General features: G+C 43.0%; 1 protein-coding gene across 1 annotated transcript in view; it reads left to right on the forward strand.

The window, feature by feature from the left end:
* The window catches only part of LOC144768928 (alpha-2-macroglobulin-like protein 1), a 451,046-nt gene that overhangs the window by 99,596 nt on the left and 325,322 nt on the right, over positions 1–26,128 (forward strand). Inside the window, exons 9-10 of the mRNA XM_078652935.1 lie at positions 10,865–10,979; positions 12,861–12,970. Coding sequence (XP_078509061.1) covers positions 10,865–10,979; positions 12,861–12,970 — 225 coding nt within the window. The remainder of the gene's footprint in view (positions 1–10,864; positions 10,980–12,860; positions 12,971–26,128) is intronic.

Below are 26,128 nucleotides of genomic sequence, written 5' to 3' on the forward strand. Positions count from 1 at the left end.
GTCTGTTCTGAAGGTGCATACTGAGGTTAGTTTCCTAGATTCAGGTGTTAGAGACTTCCACACAGAGACTACTGCTCCAGTGAAAGGGTGCCATATTTGATGGGACAGCCTTTAACCAATTTCCCTTATGCTAGAGGTTTGGAGGGCACAAGCTATGTATGCTGCTACCGATGGTGCAGAATTGTGGGGTCACAGTAATTTGGATGTCCTGGAAGTTGCAGAGAATAATGTTCTAAGGTGGGATGCTTAAAATCCCCCAAAGCTCTCCTGTAGGCTTTTACACATGACCTAGGGATTCGGTTTATAGCCCAATTAATTTGTCTGAGACCAATATTGTATTGGTTTTGAGTCTGGTCGACCCCAGAGTTGGCCAATTATAGAAAGGTACAAAGGGATGTTCTAGCCAGGACACAGGGTGGTCGGAAGCTCCATGGTTGAACTTTGTAAAACAGACATGTTTTTTGTTAGGTCCGCAAGAGTACTGGCAGGATCCACACACTATTTCCCTAAATGCTATGAAAAAGCTGATGGCCATCTTCTGGAAACAGAAGAAGTTTGCACTGCTACATCAGGCAGACGCTAACATAATTCTTTATTGAATTCAAACCATTCCTGTCTTTTGAGAATTATCTGAATGAAATGTATTCCCCCTTTTGCTAAAGCACAATATATCAAGTTTAGCCTGGGGATTTTGCCACTAGCCTCAGTAACAGCAAATATGTAAAGATAACCACCAGGACAACAAATCATCCCCGGTATGTAGAAGAGCTGATGAAACAATAGATCATTTATTATTTTTGTCCCTGAAATATGGTAAACAGCGTAGTTGCTGGATTGTCCCTTTTTATTGCTCCCTAGATATCAGATGCTACAGGCTAGATCTGAGAACATGTAGAGTTGATACGTCTCTAGTTGTAGGGTTCTCAATTGCTAAATACCTTGAGAGCATCTGGCTTATCCGGAGCATTATTTTATCTCTTTCCACTCCAACTGTAGTGTTAGCCTACTCACTGACTGTAAACACTTAGGGGGTCATTATGATGGCGGAGGGTCTGCCACCGCCAGCCGTGCATTTGCAGTCCCTCTGCCATCGAATGGCTATTTTACCCAGCCATATTATGATGGCGGAGGGAATTGAATGCGGCAGAGTGGCGGTCGCCAAAACCGCCCGCCATAGTTTTGCGAGGTGGTCCTTTTCCGACCGCCTTGTGGAATGAAAACATAGTCCAACATTGCATTACGATATTCCTTTCCGCCAGTCTTTTCGCGGCTTGCAAACCGCTGCGAAAAGCAAGGCAGAAACTGATTCAGGGGCTCGTAGTGGGCCCCCCTTCATCCCTGGGCCTTGGACAAGTGCACTGGGGAGCACCGACATATCCCTGCACTATGTGGCAGGCACAGCATGGTTCCTGCCACTTAGTGCAGGGATATGCAAGTGCCTCGTGTTTGCATTGTGGCAGGGGTTGCTGAATGCATCCCCGCCACAATGCAAAGTATGGGCAATGCGACCCCCACAGATGGCGGTCACATCGTAATCAGGGGTTGCAGGATCGCCGCCTTACTGGCGGGCATTCCCAGGGCCCGCTACGATGGTGGGCGGACTCAAGTCCCCCCACCATCATAATGAGGCCCTTAATATTGTTTTTTGCTAGGAAACTAGATTGTATGATAGTATCGTTTTTAAATCACTACTAGTACTAGTAGTGTTACTACTGATTTATTTTATGAGTTTTGATTGTATTGTTTTAAAATAAAAAAATGACAATTGAATATTTATCTGAACTGTGTTTTGATACTTTTATTGTCTATGACCGTAATAAAGGATGCAAGTGAAACAATATAGGTATTTTTTTGTGGATGGCACTGTGTGTTTGGCTGCACAGATGAGGTGATCCAAGCTTTCATAAAGAAGTGGTCAAATCTGTTTGCTAAGTGAGCAACATTGGCTGCAGAGTGGCAAAGGGGTCTCTCTGGTTACAACAGTCCACAGACTTCTATAGGGCATTGAGCAAAGGCTTTCATGTATTTTGTGGGAATACATGATTCTCAGGGTTTGCACCAATGGGGAAAAAGTTAGTAAACATTTTTTTCTACAGAATACATTTGAGGATTCTCACAGGATAGTAATACATTGAGATTCAACCATTCTCACAGTCTTGGCGGTACATTTAAGCTAGTGTATTGTTTTAACATAAGCATGGGACAGTGGGAACTGTCCTTGATTCAGCACCATGAGAAACTTCTTTGAGAACACTTTCAGCTTACTTAACCCCTTGCATGCTGATGACGGCCCCAACCGTCATGCACTACGGCGCTCGTGTGTTGATGACGGCTGGGGGCCGTCTTAAACCCGCCCACTCGCGATTTTGCCGCACAGGTGCAGAATCGCGGCCGCATGGAAGGGGTTAAGTAAACACTAGACTTACTTTATTTAGTATGAGAATCAGCTGTTGTCATCACGTGATTTACGGTGATGTCGAGTCACCATGCGGGACAGTGTGAACGCAACCAAATGCCAGAATAAGCTCAGTTCGTAATGCTCTTAAATTCACAGAAAATCGACTCTCACACTACAAGGCATTTGAATGAAGGCCATGTCTCGGAGTCCTGTAATGGCTGTCTCAACATGTGATCCATGTTCTGGCCCCCAATTAAAAGGGCTCCTTTGGGACTCCCTGACATGCCCCCTGTGCTCACCCCGGCCCTTTTATTTATTTAAATCATTTTCAGAGCGCAGGTACAATGTCCCCAAGTCTTCTAATGGCTGCCACAACATATTCTTTGTTTTGGGCAGCTAATCAGGATTTAGTATACCACTTTAAATTGAGCACATCTGGTCACAAACAGTCTAAATATACCTAACTTTTTAACCTCTTCATGCCGAACCCGAGCCACTCTTTCAATGATCATTTCTCAAAAATGGTTGAGTGAATTTACACCCAATCACAGTGTGGCGGAAGAAAAATAAGAATGACACACCCACAGACTAATGGATGAAGTCTAGCTGAAACTCAAATATTTTATTCACAATTTTAGTGAAATCAGACAGTCTTGCCTATCCCCAGACCTAAAATTCTGATGGATGCTGGCTTGCAATCTCTTGCCTTTGCTAATGCTTTTATTGTAATGTTTTTGTAAATCTTTATTACAAATAGAGAGGGTTTTAAAACTATGGAGGCTTGCAAAGACATATAGGGTGAGAGTCTTGCAAAGACAGCTAGACATACAGATAATAGACAGATGATAGATAGATAGATAGATAGATAGATAGACATATGCTAGATATGTGATTGATAGACATATAATAGATAGATGAATGATAGACAGATAAACAGATGCTGATAGAGGACAGATAAATATATAGACGGACAGATAGATAGATTGACAGAGACAGGTAGATCGACGGGGACCGGTAGATAGACAAACCAACATGATAGACAGACCAACATGACAGAGAGACAGACACATATTTAGGAAGATAGATAGAGCTGCAAAGATAGATAGATAGATAGATAGATAGATAGATAGATAGATAGATAGATAGATAGATTGATGAGGAAATTGGAATGAAAGGCACAGCTTCAATTAGTTATATGATAGTTGAATGTCTCTATAAGCACTCCTCACTGGATGTATGACGTTACAACGCATACTTTTACAACGCCTACCTTTACAACACGGTTTTTACCACGCATACCATTACAACGCATAGCGCTTTGGGGTGCTGGATACTGAATAGTTTAATTTACTATTCCAACTCCAGTCCCCGTGGATAGTAGGGAAGGTTATTGGATAGTAAATTAACCTATTCCCTATCCTAGAGCGCCCCCCAGCGCAATGCGTTGTAATAGTTTGCGTGGTAAAAGTTGCGTTGTAATGGTAGGTCGTTGTAAAAGTTTCGTTGTAAAGGTTGTATACCCTCCTCACTAGAGCACTGAAAGCAGACTAGAAATCCAGAAAAGCAGGGCACGCGGACTGAAGTGGTTTACAAGTATAATTGTAGCCCTCGATTAAAATAGATGCAAGCATGACATACTGGAGTGCATTTCTACATATAGTCAGATAAACAAATGCCACTTTAAAAGCAATTTACAACAGCATTAGCAGGAGACAGTAACTGATGAAGCTGGAATGTGCCCTCTGTTCAACTCTTGTAGAAAGTGTCCTGCTATTACAGCAGGCTCTATACACAGAGGCAACACTAAAGTAATAATAAACTAAAAACAAAAACTCTGGCACTGAAAGGAACTACCTCTGGTGAGGATGAGCTCCTTGTGAAAGGACAAAATGCAGACACTCAAAGTAAAGCCAGACGGTGGCTGAATTAGGCTGACAAATTTCCCCATGCTGTATGCAGTAGCAGATGGAAGCAACATGTGAATGATGCAATAACAGACCAATGGTTGAAAAGAGCTGGCTGAAAGCCCATTTAAGTAAGTATACTATGCATATTATTTTAGTAAAATCAGAAGGTCTTGACTTGCCCCAACCTGAAAAACCATGCTTTCTGTGTAAAGTTCTGACTTTGTGACAAATATGATTTAACCCTATCAGTGCTGCCGTCAGCCGCTGAACGTTTGGAGCACTACCTGGCTGGTGCTGCGAACATTCAACGGCCAACACGGCCCCGCCCACTCTCTAGAACGCCCGCACTGCGCCGAAATAACGGCCGTAATAAATGGGTTAATTCTGGTCAGCCATTTCAAGAAACAATATTTCCTGTGGGAATTAGCATGGCAAGTCAAATGTTTGGACCCTACCACCCCCTTTTTTCTTGCTCCTGCATGAAGGATAACTGTTAAACTTTCAAGGAGCTGAGGAAGATTAATGTTTTTTGGGGGGAAAATTTACTGCAAATTCATTATAAAGCCCTAAAGTTATTTGCAAAACAAAAAATACACTTCCTATGGAAACTCTGATCTAACTAGAACTACACAGTGTGAGTTATACGTAAGGTAGAGTTTCTGTGGGAAGAGATTTGTTTGTTTTGCTAAAAACTTTAGTGCTGTTTCACAAATTATTCCAAAGAAAAGTTCATTCAAGTGTTCGGGTGATCCATCAAGTGGGGGCAGAGAAAAAAGGGGGGAGTGGATTCGGTGGTCCAACAACAATTTTCCCAATGCAATTTACATAGGAGTTTACAGCTGAACAGAATGACACCAAATTTGGCAGAAAGCTAGAACTTTACTCTTTAATCTTTTGTGATTTGGTGTAAACCTGCTAAGCAGTTTAGAGAAACTAAGGGTAAAAATATAGCACTATCCAGCACCGTTGGACTCCGGCTGGAGTCTTGTGGTACAAAAACAGGAAATTATTCTTGATTATTCTTTTCTGTTTGTTTTCACTTTAGTTTTCTGTACTGTGTGTTTAACCCCTCACATGCTGCTGACGAACCCCAGCCGTCACGCTCCGCGGTGCTCGTGTGCGGATGACGGCTGGGGTTCGTCACGGCCCCGCCCTGTTCGTTTGTTTACCGCACAGCGGCGGAAATGGGCCAGCAGCGAAGGGGTTAATTCCAGCGTGTTGTATGCATACTTATTTATTTATTTATTTATTTTTGTAATTTATTGAGCGCGGCGAATACCCGTGGGCGTCTCGGCGCTAATTGATACCATTAAATTCCCTCATCGCTCCTGGCAGGCTGTATTGAACTACTGATCGAATAGCCAGGTTTTCAATAACTTTCGAAATTGCATAAGTGAAGGAGAGGACTTGATGCAGAGAGGCAAGGAGTTCCAAAGCTTTGAAGCCGCAACTAGGAAGCGACGGTCTCCCCAAGATACTGTCTTGGATCGAGGAACCACTAGATGATTCAGGGTGGTGGATCGAAGCGTTCTGGTTGGTTTATAGGGTGTCAGATTTGCCTTAAAGAATTGGGGAGCTTGGTCATGTAATGCTTTATAAACTATGCATAAAGATTTAAATTTTATGCGGTTGCGGATCGTTAGCCAGTGATAGTTTATGAGGGTGTCAGATACTGAGGAAAATTTAGGTGTTCCTGAAAGGAGCCGTGCTGCAGCATTCTGTAATGACTGAAGTTTGTTTATTATCCTGGTTTGGGCATTTAAGAATAGCCCATTGCAGTAGTCAAGGGAAGTTAGCACTAACGAACTAACTAGTGTTTTTGCAGCAGTAGCTGGGAGAAAAGGAAGGATCTTCCTAATCAGCCTCAGTTTATGGTGGGCAGTTGCCGCTACCTTGTTTGCATGTGCCATGAAATTTAGGTCCACATCAAAAGTTACTCCTAAGTTCCTAACCTTGAGTGTTGGCTTCGGAGGTTCACCCATTCCCGGTGGCCACCAAGATGATGACCAGTCAGGTCTGAGGGGTCCAAAAATTAGCACTTCCGTCTTATCGGAATTTAGCTTGAGACAGTTGCAAGCCATCCACTCATTGATTGCGAGCATTCCGCGACGAAATCGGTCAGCCACCTCTGGTCCATTATCTTTAATACCCAAAACCAGCTGGGTATCGTCTGCGTAGGAGGTTACGCTCATCCCATATGCCTTGATGACATTGGCAAGGTCCGACACATAGATGTTAAAAAGTGTCGGACTTAGGGATGAGCCTTGAGGAACCCCACATGGTAATGACAGATTAATGGACTGGTGAGGGCCAATGGTGACAGCTTGTGATCTGTCAGCTAGGAATGAGGCAATCAGTTTGCTCGCCGATTGGTGAATGCCCATCCTTTCGACACGGTCGATTAGAGTGTTGTGGTCGACCGTGTCGAACGCCGCCGACAGGTCCAACATGACTAGGACTGCTGTTCCACCGAGATCTCGGATGTTCCTTATGTCGTCCGCGGCCTTGATTAAGGCGGTTTCAGTGCCATGGTGTCTTCGAAAGCCAAATTGTGAGTCATCCAGTAGATGGTGTGTCTCGATGTACTCAACCAGCTGTTGATTCATGGCCTTTTCGACCACTTTGGCTAAGAAGGGTAGGCTTGCAATTGGTCTATAGTTCTTTGGGTCTGACTTGTCCAAGCTAGCTTTCTTTAACAGAGGCTTCACAATTGTATTTTTTAGGGATTCGGGAAAGATTCCGGTACTTAGTATCGTGTTACAGACTGAAGTGATCATCGGGATGAGAGTATTCATCACTGGAGGGAGGACCGAGAATGGACACGGATCCAGTATGGATCCGGTCTTAATGGAAGAGACTATTTTTGTGGTTTGTTCCTTGGTCAGAGGTTTAAAACTCGTGAATTCATAGTCCGGTACTGGCTTAGGAGGGGACGAGTTTAGGGGGTTAGAAGAGAAAGCCTGATAGATGTCGTTGACTTTGGAATAAAAGAATTTAGCCAATTCATCACAAAAGGATTGAGAGGCAGGCGGGGTAAGATCTGGTGCATTACCCGATAGTGTTCTGGTAATGTCATATAGTTGTCTAGATGAATTTTTAGCTTTGTCGATTTCTTCTGAAAAGTAAGTTTTCTTTGCTTCCATAATCATGTCTTTATACACTGATAGTGACTCTTTATATTTCACTTTCTCATCGGGATCATAATTTCTTCGCCATTTCCTTTCCCTGGTTCTGTTGAGCTGTTTTTGTCTCCTAAGCTCGTCAGTATACCATGGTGCAGAAGGGGTCGTTCTGTTCGTGGAAACTTTTTTTGTTGGAACTAAGGTATTAGTGGCATTTCTTAGCCAGTCATGAAATTGTTGTGTGGCAATGGATGAGTCAGTGGAAAGTAATGGACAGGATCTGTCCAATAGATTGATTAATTCGGAATGGTTTATATTTTTCCAAATTTTAAAAGTGGCTGGCTTCGGCGGCGAAGCTTTTCTCTTGGAAGTATCTGTTAGAGTCAGCTTATTGAATATAACATAGTGATCTGTCCAAGGCAATGGCAGGATGTTAAGTATATGTAGGGTCTCAACATTAGAAAAGATACCGTCAAGAATGGGTCCAGCTTGGTGGGTCGGGGACGTGATCAAATGTTTGAGTCCTAACGTGTCCAGATCCATAATCAAGGTCTGGGTATCCTTGTCCTCTTTCAGGTCCAGGTGAAAGTTCATGTCACCCAGAATTGTAAATGATTCCTCCATGATAAGTGATTCCATGATTGTACTAAGAGTGTTTATAAAAGGCTTTCTGTTTCCAGGGGGACGATATAAGAGTAGTCCTTTGAAACTATATATGGCTGTGAAGCGAATGCTAAATTGAAGTACCTCACATGTGGTTACCGAAATGGGGGTTGTTTTAATTGGAAATCCTTCTCTGGCAATAATTGCCAGTCCCCCCCCTCGTTGTAGTTTCCTGTCCAGGCGGTAAATGGTGTAGCCGTGAGGCACAGCAATAACCAAGTCTGGTCCGGATGCTTCATCCAGCCAAGTCTCAGTCACAAAAAGGACATCTAGATTGTTGTCTATGATGAGATCGGCTATTTCTTGTCTATGCTTACCCACTGATCTCGCATTAATCAGGGCCATGAGAAAATCAGTTTCTTTCGCTGCTGATATTCCTTTAGATAAAATTTTTTGATTATTTATGAAAAGCGTGGTGTTACAATTAGTACAGTTAATAGCCGTGTTGTATGTAAGACTGCTAGGGTCATGAACCAAACATCGAGAGTTGGAAAGGGTGCGTAGATCTAATAAGGAGGCTCTAGAATGGGTTATCCTACAATCTGATGAGATCTGGCCAGGGGTCGGGGCCCTGGGCCCGGTCCCGGCGCGGACGGGCGCAGACGGGCCCGCCTTTGGCGCGCCTTCGGCGCGCCGCCGGCGCGCCCGCTGCGCCCGCCCGCTGCGCGGACGGGTTGACATGTTGTTTTTATCCCCAGATCTCGTGCGTACTGAGGAGGGTGGGAGGCGTCCAACAACTAGAACGCGACCCGTTCCTCAGCGCAAGATGGCGCGTGAAGTGTGTGAAAAGCCGGTGTCAGCCCGCAAATCGGCTGCACCGCGCCTTACAAATGTTTGTTACAGCTTCAGCGCGAAGCAAATCTCGCGCTGAAGTACATACACATCACTTGTCACAGTTGCTGCTCTCTAAGAATCAAGGTTTTGCATCACTCTTGTGCCACGTAAGGCGCAACTCACTGCCTCATATTACCCCAGGGAGGCGTTGCATGGGTGGAGCGTGGGAGTCCACCCATGGATTTTGGGTTTTTTAAAAGCCTTTTTTATCACATAAACAACAAAGGACCTGGCAGTACATCCATTAACGGATATGTATCATACCATTTTTGAAGGGTATCCAACTTAATATGGATTTGTTATATCATAGTGCCGAAATCTGGCAATAAAATCATTCTTGGGTACAGTTCAATGTGGTGCAGTATACAATGATCCCTCCCATCTCCCCATCTCCCCCCCACCACCATTACTCCCATAGTTATCTCAAAGTCCTCTGTATTGTGTCAATTTGCCCCACATTTTATCCCACTTCTTCGGGCATCCCCTAACCTGGAACACCTCGTTTTCGGCTGTGCAGAACCCCATGGATTTTGGTGCATTCCCAGATTTACCATTAGTGGTAGACCTGCAAATGTGTGTTAAAATGCTATGCCTCCCAAGGTGAGGTCTAACGAGGAGAAATATATTTAATTCTCCTTGTTTTTTCCTCTTTCTGCGGCACACATAGCAGGAGGAAATTGCCTCTCCGATGATTGTGTTTATTCCTGCACAAAAGCAATCCTGTCTACAAAGCAGGCACCCTTGCACCATGACGCACGGGTGTCTGTGTTTGCGCCAGGCAGCCAAGGTGTGCCAGTGTATAATGTTAAATGAGGAGCCTTCCTTACCTTTCACGCAGGGTAGCGCAGCAAGGTGGCTCGCTGCATTGCGCTGTGTAAAAAAATGATACATTTGGGCAGTCGCTTTTAGTGTTGTCTCAGCAAGGAGTGGAAACATACAGCAAAAGTAAGAGGGTTTAATTGATCTATATGACTTTAATAGTCTATTCTATGTTCAGCGTGCAGGCAATCATTGTGATTAATTGGCATGTTACATATGCAACCATACATAGCCCACTTCACAAAGAGCTGACATACCTTTACAAAGCAGCCCTGAAAAGGCAGACCTCAGCTCCACTAGATCGATTTTGAAAACTGACTTCTTTGATCAGGTGCAGAATGTTGTGTTGCTGTTGTACCCCCTGTAGATAATACGGTTTGACCAAAGAACTAGCTCACTCTCCACCCCTCCTTAGACCATGCTGGGTATTCTGAGTTTGTTTAATAGCTCTGTGAGCAGGGTCCGAGTGGGGGCCGTTTTTGTTACAGGGCCGCTGCAAAATCGGCCCTGTACAAAAATCGGCCGAAAACCGGCCCCGGCAAAGAGCTCGGCCGCACCTCCAACCCCCCGAGTGGGGAGGGGCGGCCGAGCACTTTGCCAGGGCCTGTTGTGGTTCCCAGTCCTGTGTTGGACGTTTACAACAAATCTTTTACAACGCGGTCTTTATAACAACCGCTTTGTGATTCCGCATACTATTACTCCGCAAGTCGGAACAACGACTTGCGGAGGGGGGGGGTGAGGGGTTGGATTTAAAATCCAACACCTTCCCTAGTGTCCACACAGACTGGAGTTTGAATAGTAAATTATACTATTCCAACTTCCAGCCCCCCCCCCCTCCGCAAGTCGTTGTTCCGACTTTCGGAGTAAAGGTATGCAGAATCACAACGCGGTTGTTATAACACCCGCGTTGTGATTCCTTGCGGTGTAAAAGAATGCGGGATATTGAGGTATATTCTCCCAGTCCGGCCCTGTCTGTGAGTTCCCTCATTCAGAGATCAGGGGCAATAAACTTACAATGTGCTGCATTTGTACCTATAGGATTGAGTGAAGTAAGACTGTAGGTGAATATTCTGCCTGCTCATTGCATACTCTCTCCTTGACCCTTTACCATTGCCTTCCAGCTGGAGCGGGATGGATGCTTCTCCACCACAATGGATATACCCGTCAGTAGCACTGGCTTCTGGGTCTTCGGCGCATACCCGGAAGCAAAGGCGACCCTGACCGAGGATGGAACAGGTAGGCAGTGCCGAAGAGCAAGCCCATGAGCTGAGGAAGAAAGACAGACAGACAGAGCAGCAGGTGTTCAAAGCAGCTAGCTCGTCTCAGGTCTGCTGTATAATTTCCTTATACTTGATAATTGCAGAGAACTGATGGAAAGCCCAGGATATGTGTACAAAGATGGAGACAGAGAGATAATGCTGGAACCATTGCCAGGCAAAGAGATAGAGACTTACCAGGGGACTGAGGCTCTAAGGATGTGTGAGATAATAAACAAGTAACCGGAAGGTCCTAGGAGGATACCGAATATTGGCTCATGGTGTACGCGGGTTACAGCACATCAAAGACTAATCCTCAAAGTAAGAGAATTTGATAATAATGAAAGCACGTTGGAGCTCAGGCAGGAAATCAGACAAGAGGCATACAACCATGTGTTGTATACACTGAGCCCTACAGACAATACTAAATGAAGAACAAGACCTGGAAAGACTTACATGATGCACAGGGCCCCTGGTAGCTGCAATAAATAGGCAACACATCTGTTGAAAAGCACAACCTCCCCCTCTCCAACTCTGTAATTTGCTTGAGTTCGCCATATAGTAAAAAGTGCTCCATGTAAGCCAAGAGTCATAAGGCATGGGTGAAGCAGACATATCACTCAACATTGTAAGAGGCAATCGAAACTAGAACCACGCATTATACAAGCAGTAGCGCAGCAACTAAGAATGATAAACCAAACATGAGGATACACAAGGAGAAACATCTCTTTCATCAACCCCTGATCAGAAGGAAGCACCATTGAGGGCCATGACATCTAGTTCTATATTTCAGATGTAGGGCTGACTACTGGGATTGGCAAGTTTCCAAGTGCCTCCCACATTTGGGGGGAAGGGGGGGGGGCTAATGCACAAGGGGGGGTAAATAAATTTGCCCTAGAGCTTTGTGGTAAAGGAATGGAAACTAGGTTTAAAACTCACATCTTCACCTTTTACAATTGACAACTGAACTGAAGAACACATATCCCTCATGCTAAACATATAAGCATTCATTTTAGCTGTAGTGGTCTGTGAGTTTCAACTCTAAGGTAGTGGAGAATATTGTGAACTAATTGATAAAACTCATTTATGATAGCATTGCTTAGAAAATCATAAATAAAATAACAAAATCAAGTTTCATGTGTAACTATGCACTAACCCCACTCAAAACTTCTTTTTTGTTACAAGAGGAGAAATACAAGACAGAGCAGCACCCAGTTGTATCCACTCAAAAGGCAGATGTTCCACAGTGGAGCACCTCTCTTTTTGAGTTCCAGCTATACTTTCTCTATGGAGTGCCAACTAGGGTTAGCCAGTCATTCACTGGTGCTCAGGCCTAGTCAATCCCAATACTATTCAGAGGTTTCTCTTTCCCGGAATCTTGAGCAGTGTGATGCTTTTTTTTCCTGTGAACATTCTTCGCAGCAGCAACATAATCCCACAGTTCCATGCAATCAAAACCCAAGATGGCGGGCTTGCTTCAACTACATAGAACTTGACTCTCTTACCCAACTACCAATGGCATTGTAAACAATTCAATCAGTTTTTGGGTTCCCTGTATAAAAGCAGAAGTGCAGAATGAGTTGGGAAATCCCCACCAGATGGATAAACACAATCATAGGACACAGCACTGCTCTGAATACCTCCACTTGGGAATTAATATGTTAATTGTAAAAAAGAATTTGATTTTTGATTGTCGGCAGGAGATACATAAATTCCCTCTCTATCTACTTAACTCTCTTTTTAGAGTGGACTAATGTAATTTTGAATGCCTCAGCAGGTCTGAGGTCTTTTAGGAAAAAATGCTAGTGTTCATCACTTGAGGTTGCCCTTCAATCTCATGTTGCTATTTCACCTTCTCCAGGCATCATGGCAGAAGCAGTCTGGAGTATTCCAATATCGTATTTGGCTGCAAAAGCGAGCTTTCAAGAAGTGAACAGTTATTATATTCCTGGACTACCCTTCACTGGACAGGTGAGACTTCAAGCCAGCGACATGCGCAAATGAAAGATGAGGAGGTGTGCATGGTGGGTTGGTAAGTGATAGAGGACATGGTAAAAGAAGAAAGGTAAATGTACAGGAATTTATATAGCGCAAATCACCGAACGGTTTCTAAGCGCTTGCTTAGGGAACCCATCCTGGTATTCCCCTGTGAGATAACCCCGGCAGGGTATCCGCAAGGTGAAAGCCAGGCATCCCGCCGCGAGGGGCCATTGTGGAGATTAAGCAAGCTATTGCCCAGAGTCGCAGAGTGTGAACCCGTGAATCGAGTAGGCACCGGAGTGAGAATTGTCGAGTCCATGGACATTTTAGGACTCAAGACCCCCAGAGCCGGGAATTGAACCCTGGTCCCGGGCTGCCCTCTGCTTCCAGGTCTGCCTCCTCTAACCAGTGAGCCACACTTCTCCAAGTCAAGCTCATTGAGTAATACAGCACTTTGGGATTTATGGATAATTCATTGCACCAAAATCTGAATACAGTTTTCAGGTAGTTTGTCAACTACTTGCAATGATCACCACATTTGTGCTGCATGGGGGCCTTGTCCCTTTCAACTCTCGGCTTATAGCATTCACAGAGGCAACATTTTTCTTTTTCTAAAGTTATTCAACTAGGAGACCAGCACAGCCGGAGGAGGCATTATGGGGTAGTGTGTTAGAGAGTGTGCAGGTGTTACATGTATGTTACATGTATGCGAAGAACATCTTACTAGACGCTGCTCTCAACACGTGGTTTGCATCCACAAAGCCAAAATTGGAGGCATGTTCTGCAAGGTGCCTAATGTGCCAAGCATAAAGAGCAGCAGCTGGACAGTGGAATTCAGTACTGGGCAAAGGATGTCAATTTTGGACTTCTTCTTTGAGTGCCAAATTGACGCCATGAGTTTCCAGAAAGGGACGTTGCCTGACCTTGAAATATGCTCATTTCAAGATTGGTGCAGACATAGAATATCAAATCAAAAATATCGATTTGCACAAACATTGTGTCAGAAATATCGTAGGTCAAGAATAACGACAGACAAATTCTCGTAGTCAAGAATATCGATTTTAAGTAAGTAATATCGATTTAAAAAATATCAAAGTGTTTAATATCTTTTGCAAAAATAAAGATGATAAAAATATCAATTTTATTTAGTAATGTTATGTATTTTAGAATATATTTTATATGTGTGTGATGTATGTATTTGTTGTATAAGAATTGTTTGTATTTTTATTATATGTGTTAACATTTTAGTAGTAATAACATTTTTTTTGTTTGAAATTTGTAGGTTTATGGAGAAATAGTGGTGGGAAGTAATTTAGTTATAGTAAATTTATTGATTATTTTTAGTAGTTATTTTTGTTGATGAATTTTGCATTTTTAGTTCCATAGCGGTTTGTGGGTTTATAGGGGCATAGGGTGGGAAGTAATTTACTTATAGTAAATTTATTGAATACATTTTTATTTATTGTGGAAATTAGGATGTTATAGTGTTAAATGTAAGTATAATCGTTTTTTTATTCATTATTTAATAATTAGTTGTTAAATAATTTTAATTAATGAATTGGTAAACAATTAGGTTGATTGTGTAATTAATTGGGGGTGTGAGCTGTTGTGTTTATAGGTGAAAATGGTGGGAAGTAATTTGTTTTTAATTTACAAATTAATAATTAGTTATTAATTAATTTTAATTAATTATTTGGCAATTAATTATGTTAATTTTGTAATTCATTTTAGGTGTGTGTTGTTGTGTTAATAGGTGAAAATGGTGAGAAGGGTGGGACGTAATATATTTTTAATTGATAATTAATGATGGTAATTGTGTAATTAATTTTAGGTGTATGTTGTGTTTATAGGTGTAAATAGTGGGAAGTAATTTATTTTTAATTGATGAATTAAAATGTAGTTGTTAATTAATCACCATTATTAATTAGTAATTAATAATGTTAACTGTGTAATTCATTTTAAGTCTGTGTTGTGCATTTTATAGTGTTAAAGAATGTGTATTCAATGAATGTTTATAATTTTTTTATTAATAATAGTTTTTAAATTCACTATATGTTAATTATGGAAATAAATGGAAATACAAATGTTGACTTTTTATTGGTGTGGTTTAGGAAATAAAATAAATAGATTTATGTTTTAAATACTTGTTCGTTTGTTAATATTTGCTTCTTTTAAATAAATATTGTTTATACATTTATTTATTAATTTATTTTAGATAATAGTAGTACCTTTTTGTTTGATGTAATTAATATACTTAATGTCAATGTTTAATATATTTAATCGGATATGTTTAAAATATTGTTTATTCATTTTTAAGAGTGTTTTAATTTTTAAAATTGTCTAAATGTTATTAGTAATTTTTACCCCTCTGTTATCCAACACTTTCCCTACTGTTGCACTCACTGGAGTGGGAATAGTAATTGTTACCCCTCCGCTAGCCAACACTTTCCCTACTGTTGCACTCACCGGAGTGGGAATAGTAATTTTTACTTGATGCCAAAAATTCATAAAAACTCTTTAACACCAAACCTTAGGGTTATTTAGCGGGGTATAAAGACTTTATTGCTTGTACCGTGCCTACGAGACGCGAGGAAGACGAGAGGGGGGGAAAGCCGGTCGTCGGATTTAAATGCCACGAATAATTGATACCTCGTGACTCGAGAATAAGAAACATATATAAGCGCATGGTGACATTAACACTGTGGTTTTAATCAGGAGAAACTTGTTAAGAAGCATTACGCCCAGTGGGGAATCCATAATTACCGCTAAATAACCCTAAGGGTTGGTGTTAAAGACTTTTTACGAATTATTGGCATCAAGTGAAGATCAGTGAAAGACAATCCTTTATGACCTGAATAGATTCCAATCTTGGGATTAAATACCCATAAATAGACGGGGAGGATTCTCAAAGATGTGCTGTTGCACGGGTGAAATTAAAACCATTTGTAAGGAGAAACAAATTACTTTTGTCCTGATGAAGGTGGTTTTATCGAAAAGACACCACTAAAACGCGTCGACGCTCTATTTTTTGTTAAATTTGGAAGGTTCAACAGTGTTCTGGTGACAGGGATTTAAGATCTATGCCCTCTGTTGTGCAAAGAAAATCCAAATTAACATCCACAAGACAAAGTTCAATGTCTATGTGTTTCTTCTGATCGATTGTTGGAGTCAAATGATATGATCCCGTTTTATGTATGTGTTCTTATGCAATTGTTTTAGAAATTACAATGGAATTTTGTGCTAGGAGATTTCTTTTTAATGAAAAATAATATCTGTTTTTTTTATAAATATAGCAGTGGTTTTTTTCTTTGTGAGTGCTTTAATAGGTTGGAAATGGCACGAGAGGTGTGAATGTAACTGTGAGGTGTTATTGGCTTTCATATAGATTGAAACCAAAGGGAAAACCTTTTCTTTTACTCAATGGTATTTGGATGCTCCATTTGCTTTGGCCTAAAGAGCCCCCTCTCCTTGTTTCCTTCAATGTACAGAGATGATCATTGGGCCAGCATTCACCTCTAAATTTGACAGTAGTATGTCAAATGGCAAATGTAATGTCCTCTGGCAACCTGACAGATGGACTACCACAAATCAGTCTCTTTGTGTGCCACTATGTTCGGTTTAATGCAAAAGAAAAAAACTTCAACAATTGTTTTAGAGTCTATGACACAAATTAGTATTAATATTGTAGTCTTCACACATTGCACCCACTAACTCCTATTTTCTTTCATTAAGTGAATGACACTGACCAAGAAGAACCATGTAGCACACCACAGGGAGTTGTCCACTCTGAGCCATAGGGCTCATACCAGGATTTGTCCTGTAAGAATGGCTCATGGATGTAGAGTTCTGATGGATGACAGAAAAGTTAGAAAGCAGATTACAAGGTGTCAGAAGAAATCTACAAAAACATATACAATGAGACAGAGGGAGTAAATATTGTTAAGGAATAGTGTAAAGAACTTATCCTGCGGAGGCTTCAGGAAGGCGCATTGTTGTACTCAAACCCAGTAGAAGCCACACTGAGGCCCTCATTACAAGGGGTGCAGTGTTTGGTACAGTAATTATCGCACCTGATAAAGACCAACAACCTGGTAGGTTTGCAGTTGCTGCAGCTCCACCGGTTGCGTTATTGTCGCCGTTAAGCGACATTGTTTAGTGAAAGTTTGCAGAGCAAGTTCCAAGGAAACAAAGATAAGGTGCCCAATATTTTGGAACACTGTATCTATCCTTCAACGTTGAACAAACCAACAACTAATACATAGGATTTTTGTCCTACTTAGTTATGGCGGATATTTTATCCTTTTACCCACTCCAGATGTCTATTGGAGTATTTTACGGGAAAAGAGGTCTCTGTGAAAAGCAAGACTGAGTTACTCTAGTATCTAGGGTAAATTAGTGCCTTACTAAACATTGGGCGCCATGTAGTGTAGTTCCTATATTCCCAATAGGCTCTGCGCATTGGAATAACATATCCTATAGATTTGACGTAGGACTTATGTCGACTAGGTCTCTATAGAATATATTAGACTTAATTGTGAGTGCCAGCTAGCTCAGAGGTCACTAGAAACTTTCTTGAATACACAAGAAGGGATTAGTTTCTGACAACTGCATAAACATGACAACTTTGTTTCCCCAAGATAAAACGTATCTTCAGAGTCGTGGAAACAATAGATAGATATTTTACTCAGTCATTCGTGCATGCTTCGTTTCTACAGAGGTGCAGAGAAATAGAGAGACAGGCATTTTCAATAAAAGGATTTATTGAACAGTCTTCTTTTCATGCAAAAGAAATGAACTGCTACAATCGTAATACTGGCTGTAAAGTATAATGCGTACAGCAAGAAGAGTATTATAAAATAATACTGTAAAAGCATGGTAAGGTTTCTAAGCCATAAAATACATACATAAATAACAAAGACTAAAAATACTCAACTGGTGCTTCTAAAATACGCCTACCCCAATGTACCGAACCTAAGTCTAGTATGCGGAAAGAAGTAAGTATGGTGTAGCATAGGTTTAGTTTCTTTGCCAATAATCTATCCAAGATTTCTCTTAGGGTCTATTCAGCTCCGTACCTTGGTTTTAGAATGAAGGAGGTCTGGTATCTCTGTCTCGGACTCGATTTCCCAAAACCCCGCGAAGGGAGCTTGGAAACACTGGAGCTGGATTCTCAGCGAGAGAAAGGCAGCCTCTCTGTCAGTGCGTCAGCTGGAGGGTCGGCTTCCTTCGGCACTTGCTGTAGCGAGGTGCGTCGGGCAAGTAGATAGTAAATCTGTTCCAAACCACTGTGTCTTTGCTAGGGCAAGTGTAGGCATATTTATACCTTGAAGGTGCCTGGTTTGACGTAAAGTCGGACATAATAACGTCACCAAAGAACCCCAAGGGAATGGTAGTTCTTTGAAAACACCATGATTTCTAGGACACATCAATATTCAAGAAAGGGGATGTCCCTGACTGCTGAAGCCGTGTTTTCCAAGAAATCGTTGTGGCTTTTTGGAACCAGTGGAAGTAGCCATGCTTGTATTTGGACTGGATGGGCTATGTCTAAATATGGTTATGATTTCTATGCCTATAGGGCAAGGTGAATTATACCTATATAAGGGCATGAATTGGTAAATTATACTTGAATCCTAAAATGCTACACAACACTGGTGTCAACAGAAATTACCAAATGCAATATTTATAGTCTGTTGCGAGTTTTACTGCACAAAATCCCAACATCCCTTTACTTACCGGGCACTGTTCCCTCCTTAAATTCCCGCAGGTTTGACCAGAAGGAATTTATTGCACAAGATAATTACTTGGGGCCGCATTATACATGCAGTGCACTTTCCTTCATTGCGCAGGGCGCACCTTTTTAAAGGGGCCCAGCGCAATGAAGGATAATGCGCCATATTATAATGAATGCGCTGCCTTGTGAGCAGGCGCGAACTCGGGCGGCCCTGGAGGCAGTGCATTCAGGTGAAAAACAGAGCGACTGCTTTGAAGCTGCTCTGTGTTTTCACAGTGCAGGTGGCAACCCGCCTGCTCTTTTATGGATTAAATCTTTTTATTGATCACCTGCACTTTTAAAGGGGGTTAGAGATCCACTTGCAGGCAGGTGCAGTCAGTGACTGCATCCGTCTGCAACGGGGATGTCTGGGAGGTCCATGGGAACCACTTTTCCCACCTCCAGAGGGCTGCTCTCAGGGGACCGTTCAAGTAGCACACTGTCAGTGTGCCTCCTGAGAGCTTCTATGCCTCTGTGCCCACGTCTGTATTACGGCGCACGCATAGAGGCAGAGGGATTCCCTCATTTGTATGGGGCACGCCCCCATGTAAATGAGGGAACGGACCCTGACGAAAGCACTGGCGCTTTAGGTGCACCAGCGCTATCGGCATTACAGAAGGGGTCGCACAAGCGTCTGCGGCCCCTTCTGTAATACCAAAGTGCCCCAGGGGTGCGCAGAATGGGAGCATACACCCATTGCCCCCCCAGGGCACTAGGTGTGATAAACATTGCAGCAGTTACATTTGCAATCCCCGTGCAAACAGGTGCAGTGCATATTGAGGGTGGAAAAGCTGGGGCTGTGTTATGGAAACTTTGCACTAGTGCAAAAACAGGGCCAATGTGTTTTCACCATTTATCCAACTGGTATAATATGGAATAGGCCAAAACTGATTTTGCTCCTGTCCATACTAATGGACATTTTTATGCCAGTTGAGGCATCAATGTTGTTTAGCCGACCAATAAACGCTCTTATCTGCAACTTGACATTGCATTTTTTATAAGCCCTCACATCTCTCCCCAGAGGCTGAAATTCGTTTGGGGACAGAGCAATTTTTTGGGCACAATTTTCTATGCAGGAGAATCTTTTCACCCCTCCCTATATGTTTCTAAACGCTTCAGGCCTTTAGAGGTTAGTCTTTCAGAAAACCTGGTTGCCAAAGTTTTTGTCTGTAAATATTACTCACTCTAAGACTACATCTAATTCACTCATAAATTTTCAGGAGCAACTCAAACCTTCTCACAGAAAAATCTTCGTGAATTGCGTCCATATGTTCAAAATATACCAGCCCATACGTTTTTGCACTCACAGGTGCAGATCAGAGGTGTGTGATATTAATTATGCCTGCTTAGCTGCTGACATTTTGTGTACAAAAATAACAAGTGGATAATGGACAAGACGCTGAGTAGGCACAACCATATTTGTTCATTGGCCTGATCTGCTCTGACTGGGGTCTCAGTCAGGAATTTTCACCCTGCTGCAGCTGGTGTGTGTGCTGTGTAGCTTGTGAGACCAACAGTTGATGCATGCACCCATGCCACAGGCCTGTACCTAACACAGCTCTGAATGGAGCCTCGCCTGAGGAAGGGGAGCCTTCCAAGGGCTGCAGATCACTGTCCCTTCAGTGCCTGAATATCGGGCCCATGGGGCTCAGGCCTGCTAGACAGCTGATGACTGAGTAGAGCTTTCCTGCCTGCAGAGAAGGGGTGCCCTCTCTGGGCCTTTGCAACACTGCAACTGGTGTAAAGAGCTGTGACCTTCCGGGAACCTTGCTGGGACCCGCCCAGTATATTCTACTCTACTCAGGTAGGGATGGAAACCCTCCCCAATCCTCAGCCATTGCATCCTGAGTAGTCAGTAGGGATGGGCGGAATTTGCGTAATCGCGTTACGCAAATCTCCGCGAAACAGTAAAAAATCTCCGCGAACACTCAGTACGATGCTTTTTTACTGTTCGCAATCGCTGTTTGCGTGCTCGAGGGGAAAATATCTCGTGAACACACATTTGAGAACGCGAACAAGTAAAACATTTCGCGAAGTTGCGGAACGCAGAATTTTGGGCAAATTCCACAAATTCCGGGAACGGAACGGAATTTACCGCCCAGGCCTAGTAGTCAGTATATTGCTCATGAGTGCCTGGAGCCCAGTCCTGAGACATTGACAGAGGGCTTCTCATGGCTCTTCCTGGGGCTTGTTCAACCTTGTCTCTCAGGAGCAGCCAGTGTCTGTAGCCCTGGCCTCAGCCCGGTCTCCATGGAGATCTTATCTCAACTCGATGCCCCAGAGGAGCATGACAGTCCTCCTACCTGGTCTGGTTCTGGTCAGGGGTAAGGACTGAGGATGCCACCTCAGCGCATTCGCCACCTTCCTGAAATCCAGGCCTTGGGGAATCTAGGAGACTTTTCAACCATGTATCAACAGCTGGATGGACGCCACTACCCCAGTGCAAGGCAATCTTCCTTTTTGCCAACATTAATGCTATGGCAGTAACCCGCGGACCTCTCTTTGAACATCTTCAACGTATACCAGTAGAGCCACAAGAAAATCAGGGGCGAGTGTAACATCTATCATCAGTGGCAAATGGGAGAAGATCTTAGCCCAGTATGCCCCAATATATGTTTGCATGCCCACGTCAAATGCGCAAAATCTGCCTCATCATCATGACACTTAAGACATTTAGAGGGTCTCACGGGGGATCAATTTTAACCAAAGTACTTGGTGTAGTTTAAACCCTATGTAAAAGGTTATAGTGAAGGAGTTCCTGCCCATGGCTGGGAGAGACCACTTTCGTCTGAGTATAACAATAGCACCATACTTTGTCAGGTAGGGGGAAGCCAAGGTCCCGTTCCCAGGATGTTCTAAATATTTCCAGGTATGGTAAAGCCTAGAGACTAGATGCCCTCCATCTGTATCAATTATCATGAGTGTCAAGGGGAGAAAGTAGTTAGGGGGCAGCGATAGGAGGGTATTTTGTGCTTGCTGTGCGCTATAGAGATGCCGCGGGACAAAAGGGTCCATGGATGTGGCATGCACAAAACGCGTATCGTCAGCATGAGATTGGATATGCCTGATGGCGGAAAGGTCCACAAACATATATAATATGCCAAGCAGTAGGGTACATTGTACCATTGTTTATTTGGTTATTGGAAGCCATGGATTATTAGCCAGAGGAAGAGCGGGTTACTGTAGAAGTTCTCCCCCTAAGAGCAAGGGGAGCTTATGCCATGCCCAGCTGGTAGTTGAGTGTTTGGATGTTAGTAGTGTCCTATGCGATACCACCCAGTAGCACAGCCTGCAAAGGAACCTCACATGCCTGATCCCATTCGGGTTTTGCTTAAGGGAGATGGGCGTCCGGGTGATACCAGAGATATGCAAATTGACATTGGGCAGCGAGATAGAATGGTTGAAAGTTTGGTACCCCAAAGACACCACGATCATACAGAACCATCAACATACTCCACTTGATTCGAGGTTGATGGCTGGCCTGAATGAGTCTCAACAAAAGACTTCTCAAAGTGGCAAAGAAATTGTTGGTGAGGGGAATGGGTATGTTAAAAAATAAATGTAAAAACCAGGGTAGAACGAACATTTTAATGATGGCGATACGGCCCACCATGGACAGAGGAAGTCAAAGTCATCATTCTGTTTGGGTAGACAGCTTATCATTGGCCAGACCATAATACATGTGGATCACCAGCTCCCTTTTTAGATGCAGGATAATGCCCAGATATTTAGTGGCTCTGTCGCACCAATTTAGGGGACAGTCACTTGATACAAGTGAAGTACTGGTAGTGAGAGGTCTATAAGTAAATGTTCTACAAACCTATTCAGATGGCCCATCTCTGTAAATGCCCATAATGCAGATATTATTGCGCCAGGGTCTGACTTCCAGGTTTTCATTTTTCATCGCAACTGTATTTAAAAGTAGTTCCAGTTTTTCTAGTCACTTTGAAAATGTTGTAGCACCGTCCTCCAGGCCAAATATGCGTTTCTCTGCATTGTTCACCGTATGCCCTGTCGGTCTAGACAATCGCCCATTTGTTCAAGCATCAATTAAACAGAAGCATGCGCTAAGTTCCACCATTATAGCAGCTGTGCCAGTCATTTTCTCTGCATTTGTGACCCCACTACGCCCTCCTCCATGAGGAGGCGGTGAAGCAGTCCTGCCACCTTAGGCCTCTTGAAGGGCAGCTCATGCTTTTTGGGATCTCAAAACATGGCACTTTTTTCCAGGGTGGCATACTGTGTATTCCCGATGGGTACATATGGCACTTTTGGACCAAAATCAGCTTAACGTCCCCCATCCGAGCCAGTACTTCACCGTTAGGCAGCCATCTTTGTTGCTGGTGTGGCCACGCCCCCAGTCATCAAAAGTTAATCTGTTTTATGGGACAACACTACACTGCCTAGATGGTACAAAATTTGGTAGATCTGAACTGATTGGAAGACAGGGCAGATGAAAAGAATGAATCCAGCCAAATAACACCGTACAGATGGCAATAAGATTATCAGTTCCAACAGCAGCCAGAGGTGTAACAAGCCTGAATGTGATCAGGAGACAGGTCGAACGCCCTAGGATGCTGTGGCAAACATGCCAGAAAGACTCTACAGCAGAACACGAAAGAGCACAACAAAGGAGAAAGGAATACAGGACTAAACTAGGGAACCAAAAAGGGAACCAAAATAACAAATGTGAGAGACACAACAACGACTTCAGCAGTATTGAACATCCCAAAGGCTGGCTATCCAAAGCTCCTCGGCACAGAGCTATGATTACAGTTCAGGAGGGGTTCTGACTTAGCTGCGTTCATTCATAATCCCACAGACGATAGTTCCCACATACACCAAAAGCCTGAATCACTATGGAGGAATCATGGTTTTTACTCCTATTTTGCACTCAGTTTTCTAGGGGCACAGGATTGCCCCACACACAGAAGCGTATCAGAAACACTATATCCTTTTTTTTTTTTTAACTCAAAATGATTTATTTTACTTTTTATTCAGTTCTAGGGTTAGAGGGACATTAGAAAACACAAACCTTATCCTTTTGAAAACTTAAGAAGTTTTTTAGAATTTCGTTAGCAACTTTGGGTTCACACAAATTTTCCATTTTCAGGTTAATCCTTTATGTTTTTTGCATCCCCTATTTTCTTTGGATTAGTTGGGATGGGTAATGGTCTTCTGCATACCTCTGGAGAGAGAGTGGCATCCTTGGTTTCGCTGTGGCAAGCTGCAGCTATTATACATCCACCTCAGCACAAATGAGCATCATGCAAGCTAATTACAAGTATCTTTCTTCAAAACAAATGGAGACCCAAAGCAGGGGTCTTTGGTTGGAGGACCAGTCCATGTAAATCTGCCTTTATGTGACTACTGGGTGGCCTGCAGACATCACCTATGTGTTTAAACATGTTCTGCATGTCACCTGCAACTGGGTCCTTTGCAACATTTTTGTGTCTAAAGGATGCCTGTGGAGTGTCGATGTAGCAACAATGGGTTCTATTTTGTGTTGATTCAGCTGAGTGACACCTAAGATGGAGGATTTGAGTGGGCCCAGATAGCAGATGTGAATTTAAAGACTCTTCCATGACATTCCAGGGATGCTTTGCAGAGGGTAGACAGAGGAGCATTAAGTAAAAGACAAACAGGAAAAGAAGATAGAGGACCGCAGTGGCTCCTCCATGTGGGGCGCCAGGGCTTCGAACCACCAACTCACTCTGCCATTAACTGCTTCAACTTTCACAGCTATTACATGAAAACAAAGAATCTCACAGATCATTGATTGCATGTAAAAGCTGTAATGTCATGTTGGCAGCAGAAGGGGGCTCCTACCTGTACCACCTGTACTGTGCATGTGTCAGGCAGGGAACATTACACCTCACACAGTCACAGCATACATATCTGACATGCTGCCCTTGTGTCACCAGGGGCCAGATGTAGGAGAACAAATACCGGTCGGTAACGGCCGAATTCGGCCGTTACCGACCGGTATTTGGGTTTTCACAGGTAGGGGCCATTATTTTACAGAATCGGTAAATTTACCGATTCTGTAAAATACTGAATCGGTAATTTTACCGATTCAGTAAATCCAAATGTAGGTGACACTCCTGAGAGTGCCACAGGCCCTTAAGAGTCGGTATTTTACCACACAATCCTATTGTGTGGTAAAATACCGAATCCAGGTGTGCATGCACATCTGTGCATGCACACTGTGCAATGTGACACACAGACATGCCCTTAGGGCATGTATGTGTGCCACATGTCACACATGCCTTTACTTGGGGTGCTAGAGGGTGTCAAAGTGACACCCCCTGCACCCTTGCAACATTCGGTATTTTTCCCATTGATTCCTATGGGCTTTACAGCCCATAGGAATCAATGGGAAATACCGATTCGGTATTTACCGAATCGGTAAATACCGAATGTTACCGATTCGGTAAATCAAAATTTAAAATTACCTACATCTCCCACCTTCAAATTTACCGATTCATAAATACCGAATCAGTAAAATTTGGTATTTATGAGTCGGTAAATTTAAGTTACCTACATCTGGCCCAAAAAAGTGTAGTATGTCAGAATATGGAGCTTCAGAGCTTGTCAATCATACGCCCTTTTACTCTGACAGAATTTGGAATAGAGAAAAAGGTCCACCTCTATCTCTATCCCGAATTATGATAGAGTAGAAGCTCACTGAACTGGCTCTGGCGTGCTTCCTAGGTAGGAGTTGGAAGAGTGGGGAACCATGAACTATGCAAGCTAGAAGAAGACTGCCAAGGGCAAGTTCTCTGCATGCCCTGTCTCAGGCTTTACAACATAAACTGTGCTTCAGTTCTTTTCCTTGTTTATGAAATGAAAGAGCTCGAGTAGCGACAGGAGAATGCCTTACATTGTGTTCTATGGCTAAAGAGAAAAGAAGAGAATAGTTTGAGATTTCGACAAGTGTTCTTATCAGCTTGGAGGTAGGATTGTGGGAATGCCTATAAATGCATTGCAGAGAGAGGCCTGGTTTACAGTGTAGCTTTTGTAACAATAGTGTCAAAGAACCCACATTTGAAAGCTGAGTTACTCAGAATGACACGTGTATACCCACAGGCAACAGATGTAGAAGGAAAGCCATGGGCTCTAATTCTTGCCAGGAAAATGCCCCTCCATCGACCAAAAGACAGCAACAACTGGGGTGACTGATGACCCCGCCCTTGACTAGGCCACAGTACTGCATCTACAACACTGATAACAAGGCCTCTGTCCAGGGATAAGTGTCCAACACTGTACAGCAGACAAATATGTTTCCTAAACTGGAGTGACAATGAAAACACTGCTTAAGGGCACCTGAATGCTTTCTATGCAATACACAGTGTCAGGCAAATGTATGTGGTGAGTTG

The sequence above is a fragment of the Lissotriton helveticus genome, chromosome 7 (assembly GCF_964261635.1).
Source record: "Lissotriton helveticus chromosome 7, aLisHel1.1, whole genome shotgun sequence".
In the NCBI taxonomy this organism is placed as follows: domain Eukaryota; kingdom Metazoa; phylum Chordata; class Amphibia; order Caudata; family Salamandridae; genus Lissotriton; species Lissotriton helveticus.